The following is an 11,029-nucleotide window of genomic DNA, read 5'->3' as shown; positions in this document are numbered from 1 at the left end:
GAACTCAGGGGTCTCAGATTGTAGACAGGTCTTACAGCCAGCATGTCTTTTGCAAGAACAAAAAATGAAATTACAAAAATAATTATCACAAATTTTCTTATTAATATTAATGAATTATGGAAAATTTTATCAATGTACAAATCTCCAAGACCTGACAATGCCTCTGAGTTGGCATATTAGCAGTTTAGCTAAACTGACAAGTGCTAACATTTTGTGCGTATGTAAAAGAAATTTTTTATGTTTTTATGTTGGTGTATTTAAAATTAGATGAACAAATGTTCATATGTTGGTATATATATTCTTATCCAAATAACTCATAGACAGTAAGAATATATCCTAGTTATATCTCACAGTAAAATTCAGTCACTCACTACAAAGATGATTACAAATTGCATGCATGTATATTTCATCTATCAGAGCTGTCAGCACTATCATATTACTGCTATTTATGTTTCAATTTCTGTATTTAGTGATTATGTATGTACTTTATTTCTCCTGGCTTCCACATCATATCTAAAAAGTTTTCTTAGTTGTTCTTTCTCTTTTGTTTGCTACTATATGTTCTTTTCATAGCTTTATCATGCTCTACTTTATAAGAACACTCTAGTTTTCATGAGATATTCATTTTAAATACGATTATTTTGTATTCTGTAAGAAAATAGAAACAATATATAACTCCATCTTTTATAATAGATATTTTTTCATATGTTTCCTTTCCTGAAATTTTTGTCCTAAATTACCTATTGTCAACCAAATCTTTTTGTTTCTGACAAAAATTTGTATGATGAATGGCTTTGGGAGCCCATTTTTTATGGAGGAATTCTCTCTCAGCCTAGATACACAGGGGAGGGCACAGGTCCTGCCACAAATGATGTGACAGACTTTAATGATCCACCTTGGGAGGCCTCACTCTCCCCTGGGAGTAGATAGAGGGAGGGATGGGGGTTTGGTGAAGGTGATGGAAGGACTAGAGGAACAAGAAATTAGGATTGGTATGTAAAATGAGATTGTTTTTCATTTAAATAAAAATTAATTTAAAAAGGAAAAAATTACATTGATGAGGTAATGAATAATTGTGTTGAGAATAGACTAATGCTACCTAAGATGTAAATTGAAATGGACAAAATACCCAAGAGCAGAATTGATTTGCACAGGAAAATTATTATGTGATGGAAAAAGAGCTTTGTGTGCACAAGAAATAAGAAAATAACTAAATATTATGCATTTTTAGTTTGATTCCAAGTTCATCTTTTAAAATATACAGAAGCAATAGAAAGGTATATAGGAGTTTAAAAAAATATGAGAAATTCTATGTTCAGCTGTAGTAGTTTGTATTTAAAAAAACAGAAAGACTGAGATACAAGGACAGGAATATATATATACATATACATATATATATATATATATATACACATATATGTGTGTGTGTGTGTGTGTATGTTTGTATATACATATATGTATATGTATATATAATTAAATGCACTCAACAAAGTCTCCCCAATATACTGTAGGATTCTGGATGTTTAAGCAGAATAAATAACTCCAGACTAGTAAAGTATAATGTAAATTAGTTTTTTGTATAATCACATCTAAAGTATGCATTAAAATTAACTGGTTAATGCAAAAGTTACAAAGTGCAAAACATATAACAAGCATAATGAAACATATTAATATTAAACATATATCCAACAGTTTTTAATGTATGATTTTTTTATTTTTTATTTTATTTTTCTTATTTTACATATCAATCCCAGTTCCCTCTCCCTCCCATGCCACCCGCCCCTGCTCCCAAACCACCCAGCCAATGCATAGGGAGGGTGATGCCTTCCAGGAAGGGTCAACAAAATATGTCAAGTCATTTGGATTAGGGACTAGGCCATCCTTCCTGCCTCTAGGCTAAGGGAGTATCCCTCAATGGGAAATGTGCTCCCAAAGTCCTTTTGTGCAGCAGGGATACATCCTGGTTCCACTGTCAGAGGTCCCTTAGACATCCCAGGACTTTTACCTGAGGCCCATGTACAGGGGATCTTAGTTGGTACAATGCTAGTTTCCCAGCTATCAGTCTGGGGGGGCCCATTAGCTGCTCCTTGTTCAGGAGCCATTTCTAAGGGTGTCTGTAGCCTGGTCTTGTCATCCATCTCTGCATCTGGATTTCAGTTCGGCTCAGTGTTTAGTTGTGTCTGCTTCTGTTTCTATCAGCTACTGGATGAGGGCTCTATGATGGTGGATAAGTTAGTCATCAATCTCATTATCAGGGAAGGGCATTTTCTGGTAACCTTTCCATGGTGGCTCAAATTTAACAATTTGGGGTCATCCTTGTAGGTCTCTGGACATTTCCCTAGAGTCAGTTTTCTCTTCAAACCTATAATGGCTCCCTCTTTTATGGTCACTCTTTTTTTCTCTCATCTATTCCTCCTCTCACTCATGGCAGCTCACAGACTGGGAAAAGATCTTCACCAACCCTACATCTGACAGAGGGCTGATCTCCAAAATATATAAAGAAATCAAGAAACTAGTCAACAAAACAACAAATAACCCTATTAATAACTGAAGAGAGAATTCTCAATAGAGGAAAGCAAAAAGGCTGAAAGACAATTAAGAAAGTTCTCAACATCCTTAGCTGTCAGAGAAATGCAAATCAAAGCAACTCTGAGATACCATCTTACTCCTGCTAGAATGGCTGAAATTAGAAACACCAATGACAACTTAAGCTAGAGAGGATGTGAAGAAAGGGGAACACTCCTCCACTGCTGGTGGGAGTCCAAACTTGTACAGCCATTTTGGAGATCAGTATGGAGGTTCCTCAGGAAAATGGGAATCAGTCTACCACAGGACCTGACAATCACACTCTTAGGCTTATACCCAAATGATCCACATCCATGCAACAAAGATATCTGCTCAAATATGTTTGTAGCAGCATTATTTGTAATAGCAAGAACCTGGAAGCAATCTAGATGCCCCTCAACTGAAGAATGGATAAAGAAGATGTTGCACATTTACACAACGGAATACTACTCTGTGGGGTGGGGGAGAAAAAAAAAACAATGGAATCTTGACATTGGCAGGCAAATGGATGGAACTTGAAGAAACCATTCTGAATGAGGTAACCCAGTCACAAAAAGAGGAACATGGTATGTACTCACTGATATATGGATTTTAGACCTAGAGCAAAGGATCACCAGGCTATAATTCACACCACCAGAGAAACTAGGATACAAGGAGGAATCTAAGAGTTTCATACAAGGTCCCTCACAGAAGGGGAAAGGAACTAGATCTCCTGAGCACAATAGGAGTAGGTAGGGAGGTCAGTGAGTGGAGAGGGAGCTAGGAGAAAGAGAATAGGATGTGAGTAAGGTAAGTGGGGTTTTTTTCTTTATAAGTGATTGTAACTCTTTCTGGTAAACACAGGCAAGTTGAAATGTGCAATGCCTTCAACATATGTTTAGTGGTACCTTGATACTTTTCAGTACCTCAAAACTGTACACAGAATTTTCAAACAGTTACAGAAAGATTCAGATGTTTTCACTTCATGTCACAATCTTCACTTTTCACATTGACTACTATTTTATATATGGGATATTCAAGAATAAGTAAGAAAGAATAGATAGTATTTTATCCTTTCCAATAATTGTTATCCTCATGGGCTGTTTTATAAAGTGTTATCTTCTTGTACTTACCTATAAGGGGTCTATTGCTCTATTGCTCTGGTTGCATTTTCTCCCTGAGAAAAAATTTCTGCACATAGAACCTCAAATTTTGAATCTTGAGGATTACTCATTTCTCTGAACTATTTTCCCTTCATATTCAATGTGAGAGATGATTCATCTCTTATTTTAATCAATAGTGAATGTTAAAGTCATCCTGTCTATTACTAGGCTATTCTAGTTCTCATATAGCCATAATTTAGAATGTGTTTTAAAAACTGTAGAAAGTGGTGATATTCAGCTAGGGGGGTAGCCTATGCCTTTAATCCCAGTACTGAGGAGGCAGGAGAAAAGTTGATCTTTGTGAGTTCCAGACCAGCCTGGTGTACAAAAGCTAGTTCCAAGACAGCCTCCAAAACCACATAGAAACTGTCTTGGAATAAAAGAGGGGGGGTAATATTTAAATTAAGCATATTAGAGTTATTGCATTCCATATAAAATCTGATATCTACATGGATACTGACTAACATTGAAATTATGGTTTTAGTATAAACTAATTCTAAAGAAAGCACACTTCAGTTGACATGTCAAATGAGTATAGAATGTGCCATGTCCTCTAGATCCCAAAGAGGGACCAATAAATTTTGTATTTATAATTTCATAAAAAAATTTAAACATATGAAAATAGAGAATACCACCTCCCTCTTTATAAAAAAACATTCACTCCAGGATTTTTGGTTATGAGCATGAAGTGTCAAGGCTGGTGAGCTGTGCAGAAGAGGAGATATAGCATTAGACCAAAGATAATAAGGTACCTAGAAGTATTATCTGTAGTACAGCTATTTTCCCTTTCTTGGATTTCTTTTTTTACGTAATTGTTTTCATCTGTAAAATAATATTATCACATTTTTCATATCCTTTTACAGTTCTGACTGACCATGGTGGTACAATGGGACCTCTGACAATGGAACTAGGATGGATCCCTGGTTCAAGAAAGGACTTTGGGAGCATGTTCCCCATGGAGGGATACTCCCTTAGCCTAGGGGCAGGAGGGAGGGCCTCATCCCTACTCCAAGTCACTTGACAGATTTTGATGATCCCTCCTGGAAGGCATCACCCTCCCTGTGGAGTGGGTGGGGAATTGGATGGGAGGGGGGTTGGGAGGCATGGGAGGGTGGGAGGAAGAGGGAACTGGTATCTATATGTAAAATAAGAACATATATATGGCATTGATAAGTGAATCTAATATCAAAAAATGTGTCAATTTGTAGTATATGATAAATAAGATTTCAAACCTAATAATGGCAAATATATATATATATATATATATATATATATGAAAATAAACATTTCTTGTGGAAATAAAATAAAATAAAGACAGAACTCAAGTATGAAATTCTCAAAAAATAAATTTCACTCATATTTTAATGGGAGATGTCATTCTGTAAATATGTTTCATATTTTGCTTAATGAATAAAAGCCCAATTGGCCAATAGGAAAGCAAGATAGTCAGTACTAGGAGACAAGGAGGATTCTGGGAGATGTAGTAGAGAGGAGTTGAAATATAGGCTGCAGGAGGAGTAAGAGGTCTGGATCCTCTCTCCAGTAAGAAAAGACCATGTGGAAACACTTATATTGATAGAAATGACTTAATATTTAAGACAGAGCTAGTCAATAGGAATCTCTAGCCATTGGCCAACAGATTTATAACTAATGAAGTCTCTGTGTGTTATTTTGGGACTGATGCGACTCTGGGATCAGGCAGGCTTTACAGTGCTCGTAGCAATATTTGATGACAGGTACCAGACATTTTAAAACAGTTAATGTGGCATACACAGTTATGCTCCCTTGCACTAGATCACCTTTTTCTCTACTCCAGTTCCACTAATATGACATCTGTTGACCCAGGAGAACACATTTCCTTCAGCCTGTTAAAATTCATATGAAATTCACAAGATTCCGGTCTCACTTACTTCCAAGGAAATGTTAGCCAACATGCGTACTTCTGCTCTCCCTCACTGATTTTATTCCAATTGCTCAAGTCATATCCAATTTCCAAGATTTAGACAGATCCTATATCCTATGTACCATCTGATGAGTCTTCTTGACCCTACATCACTTGCACTAAGGCAACTTCATGACCAACACCTGTTTTTACATCTGTATGTAGATAAAACTTTAAGATTCCCTACACCCTTATTTGCTCATGCCATCCCTGGTCCTCAGGATTCATCAAGGCCACATAGTGAAATGCAGCCTAGAGTCTCTCAGATCAGACTCACAACCAACATAAGAATTCCCCATGCTCACAACTCATCATAAAAACAAAGACAATGTCTAACACCAAAACCATATATGTTCCCTAAAATCCTCTGGTGCTGCAGAAATGTCTTCTACCAAGAATTATGCAGATACACTCCAGGATAGATATTTGAAGAAAAATCACAAAATATGTGAAAGGTTTCAAAGCATTCAAATAAGACATGAACAAACAGCTTAATCAACTAAGCAAAGATAACAATAAGTATCTAATGTCCCAGAAAAAAAAATCTAACGTACAACTGAGTGAGATGACAAAGACAACCTGGGGACTTGAAAACTGACTTTATAGAATAGATAGGACTATTGAAGAGAAGTGAAGCTGAAATGAAGCTGGAATTGGGAAACTCAATAGCTCTCTGGAAACCTTAGAGTTGGGTATACAATCCTGCCAGTTTCCATGAAGCTTTTGGCAATGAGTTTCCTGCTGTGACAGAGAGACAATTCTCTCCAAAGGTGTAGCCACAAGTAAGTTTATCACACTCTAGTGGAAGCCAAATATTCAAGATTATATAAAATACACAAATTTGGTCTTAAAGTGAAAGAACCAAATGGTATAAAATTGGATAGACAGGGAAGGGGAAAATTTGAATGATCAGGGGTGAATATGATCAGAAACATCAAATAAAATAACATAATTTAATGGAATATTACTCTGGTATTTATCTACCATCTGTCTGTCTATCATCTATCTAGCTAGCTAGCTATCTTTTGCCATCAGCACAGCTCTATTTTGTGACTATCCAGAATGAGATGTGAACACAGATAGAGCCTCAGAGAAAGACCAAATAAACACTACCATCCAGGTCTATTCTGCAGAACAAATGAGTTTAGTGGTTGCTGTGTCTTACATAAGTATGGGTATGATGTTGTCTGCATTAAAATGGGTGTCTCTAAGACAGAGTCACTTTGAGAAAGCCCAACCAACATGGATGGCCACTCAGGAAGAAATTTGTATTCCTAAGCTCAATAAACAACTTACAAGAAGCTTGGATTGGGAGTCTCTTCTCTCTGGAATTTTGTTTTTACTGTTACATTTCTAAGGACCCAACATTAGAAGTCTTGTGTCCTTATACGATCTGGAGCTGGGTAAGTTTCATTGACATCTTGAAATTTTTAAGTGCTTTAAGACATTTTGGATTTATTTATTTTATTTATTAATTATTTATTTATTATTTTATTTATTTATTATTTTATTTATTTATTATTTTATTTATTATATTATATATATTATATTATATATATATATTATATATACAGAATTAGAATCTTGGTTTTTAAAATTGAGGTGTCTTATTTCCTAATAACATATCCTAAATTAACTTCACCTAATCATATTAAAAATAATAAATAAAATGCTTCATTTATAAAATATCTATTAAGGGAAATTAAAGTTAAAAATATTATAACGAAAATATTTATGAATAATTTACTTTAAAGTTATACATCATTTTCAAGCACTTTACTTATAATTGACAAATCTTAGTGAAGACAATGCTTTTACAACAATCTTCTTGAATGCATTCTTGACGTCTTTATTCCTCAGGCTGTAGACAAGAGGGTTTAGCATGGGGATGATAATCGTGTAGAACACAGATGCTACCTTGTCAGTGTCCATGGAATGACTGGAGCTGGGTTGTAAGTACATGAAGATGATTGTACCATAGAAGATGGAAACAGTGGTGAGGTGGGATGCACAGGTGGAAAGGGCCTTCTTCCGGCCCTCAGCAGAACGCATCCTCAGGATTGCAATAAAAATAAGTAGATAAGAGTTCAAGATAACCAATATAGTTAAAGTCACATTAAATGCTGCCAAAACGAAGAGTAAAATTTCATTGTTATAGATATCTGAACAAGAAATAGCCAGCATTGGAGGAATGTCACAGAAAAAGTGGTTAATTACATTGGAATGACAGAAGGAGAGGTGGAAAGTGAAGGCAACATGGATGGAAGATTGCAAGAGTCCACTGATGTAAGAACCAACAACAAGCAGGGCACATTTTGAAATTGTCATGGTGGTAGAATAATGCAAGGGTTTACACACTGCTGCATGGCGGTCAAAAGCCATTGAGGCAATGAGGAAACCTTCAATTATTGCAAAGGCTATTAAGAAGAACATTTGGGCAGCACATGCATTGTAGGACATGATTTTGTGTTCTGTGAGAAACCCTTCTATTACCTTGGGAGTGACAGCTGAGGCATAAACACAGTCTACCAGTGAGAGATTACTAAGAAAAATGTACATGGGATTGTGGAGTCGGGAGTCCAGTAGAATCAACATAATGATCCCAAGATTCCCAAGCAGTGTGGTCAAATAAATAAGAGTGAAGATGACAAATAAAGGGACTTGCAACTCTGGGACATCTGTTAACCCCACAAGAATAAATTCAGTCACTTCTGAAATGTTCTGCATCTGTGTTTTATGGGAATTATGGCATGCTCCTAGAATGAAAGGAGGAAATGAAAATTTATTCTACATAGACCTCACCATGAAATTTTACACGTGACCAAGTTATCTAACTAAAATGTTAGCATCATCTATTATAAAGGACCCTAAACTGAATACTGAATAGAAACGGGCTGAATTTAGTCACTTACCTGGAAGTAGTAAAAATGGAGATAGTAACTTCTTCCCTGTTAATAGGATTTCTTTTTATGAATCTAGATTTTCTTACAGTTTTCTGGTGTAAGACAGTATTTATTTTAGTAACCCACACATGACTTATTTGCTGTTTGCTACATCTTACAAACACACTTGTCTAAAATATATTACTTGACATCAAGAGCAATACTATATGTTATTAGCAAAACTTACATAATGTATTTCCCATCTCTGATACTTGTACCAAGTTCAATTTACTAGCTGCAGCTACACAGTGATTGTAGGTGATGCTCCATGGATACTCTATTTTTTTCTTTAATTTTCCACAATTTTCCCTTGGATTATTCTCTTTGTATCATGGACCATATAATAACTGCTTGGTGTCTGGGATGCATTATTTGTGAGTTTTAGATATATAGCAATACACAGAAATCTAAGAGTATAGTTTTGTAAAAAGAGGAAAAAATGGGCTTTATTTTTCACAAAGGCTTGTATTTTTTATTGCCATCACACAAGTCTGTTTTTTTTTGTGTTTTTGTTGAATAGATTAAAAATGGATGAAGAGTCACATTTCTTCTCTCCACAGAATCTGTCTCCACACAACATGTATTTCATGGTCTATATTGTATCATTTCTCTAGTGGATCAAATAACACCTGAATATGCAGCTACACTTACACATAATCCTGCATATTAACCTAAAAATCAATTCCAATTTTAGCATCTTTAGGATACTCATTCCTCTATATTAATAACCACTTATATTCAAGGCAATAGACAATATAAGTAAGCCCATTTTTTAAATTGCCATGGTAAAATTCATCCTTCTTCACAGACACATTACAAGAAATGCAAAAGTTCTTTCAAGTCATAAAAGATACTAACATGTTTAAATCATGTGAATCATACCCATTTTTCATCTTTATTGGTTTCCTCAGAATATTCATCTGACAGTATGAATATCTAACAGTTGGTGCTCCCCAAAAAGGGGATATAGTAATTTACATATCAAATGGATTTTGAAAATCCTAAAGTGTTCTGAAATTAAAAATGAACTATAATCTGTGGACTTCTATCCCCATAATATATTAAAAATTTCAGAAAATTATAACAATGTCTCTACCTGGAGTGAAACTATCACTGCAGGATCCAAAAGTCCTTCATAGCATGATGTCTGGTAGGTCTAGATTGGAATAGTCACAAGAAGAACAGTGGTCCAAGAGTAAAAGGATTATTAGTAAATTTTGTCTATGACTTAGGTGCTTTCCCTTTCTACACATTAAGTTAACTTTCTGTTTGCACTTATTAGATAAAACTGACTGGGAATTTATAATTTATCACCATTTACAGGTATGACCACACATTATATATATATATATATATATATATATATATATATGCATATACATATATATATATATTTATATATATATATATATATATGTATATGCATATATATATATCTTACTATTATGATAGGCACAGCCCAATACAAATAAAAAGATAGGGTGTGAAATATCTAATGTCTAAAGCATTGACAAAAACCCACATCCAAGAAAGAATCTTGCTGTTCTTCTCCACAGGTACAGCTCTGCTTTGAAATATAATCTAGTTTTATACTCTCACCAATAAGAAGGCAGAGACCACAAGCAGTACATATATCTCAGGGGGATTAGTATATGTTGAGCGGGTATCTCTGGAGACTAATGAATGCACATGGTTCTTCAGCCTGACCTTGAAGAAGAAAGCAGAAGACAGTGCTTGTATTTTGCCTAACAGTACTTATGAATATTTTGGGAAATAAAAGCCTAGAGGAAAGAGCTTCCAGTTCAAACCTAGAGTATACACACAAAAAATGAAAGCTTCACTAAAATTTCAGCAACTTATACAAGTGTTCTGATATCATATTTTCTCAAAACTTAAGAGTTGGCCCCAGGACATTTCATTCTTTCATTTTAAGCTTTATGAAGAAGACATGACACATTTTTCTTATCACAACATATGACATTTGGGTGTATTTTTCCTTCTTATGTATTTAAAAATTTGGAATGTCCCTCATTCTTTTTCAAAGAATACCCCTGCAACTCTCCCTGAAATCCCCACTGATATATTCTCTGTCCCACAACCAATGTTCCTGTCTAATCTGATCAATCAAACCAGCAGGTCTTTTAGGTTTCCAGCAGAACTGATCTTACTTGGACCCCCACAGTTCACTTTCTTAACTTCAACCAACCACTCCACGCACTAAACATCTTATATCCTTCTCCAAAGTCTAGCCAGGTGATTCTCCATGTCCTACCTATTCATACCTTTCCCACACACCTCCACATTATGCCTGAGTCCCACTAAGTGTCCAAGTATAGTTTGGCCTCCACTTCCTATACTACAGACCATCTGTAAAATTTGGTCATGACTATTTGTAGCTATCTCCCAACCCATGAGAAACACCCACACCCTGTCTAACT

General features: G+C 35.3%; 1 protein-coding gene across 1 annotated transcript; it reads right to left on the bottom strand.

Moving 5' to 3' along the window:
• Window positions 1-7,425: 7,425 nt before the first annotated feature.
• Window positions 7,426-10,572, bottom strand: LOC127227866 (olfactory receptor 5B12). Its single transcript, XM_051192176.1, has 2 exons — window positions 10,564-10,572; window positions 7,426-8,376 (listed from the first exon to the last, which is right to left on the bottom strand). Exons 1-2 carry the CDS (start codon window positions 10,570-10,572, stop codon window positions 7,426-7,428), a joined length of 960 nt encoding a protein of 319 aa, XP_051048133.1.
• Between the last annotated feature and the right edge of the window lie 457 nt (window positions 10,573-11,029).

This window comes from Phodopus roborovskii, unplaced genomic scaffold (genome assembly GCF_943737965.1).
Source record: "Phodopus roborovskii unplaced genomic scaffold, PHOROB, whole genome shotgun sequence".
In the NCBI taxonomy this organism is placed as follows: Eukaryota; Metazoa; Chordata; class Mammalia; order Rodentia; family Cricetidae; genus Phodopus; species Phodopus roborovskii.
This window is presented reverse-complemented; position numbering and strand designations above follow the sequence as displayed.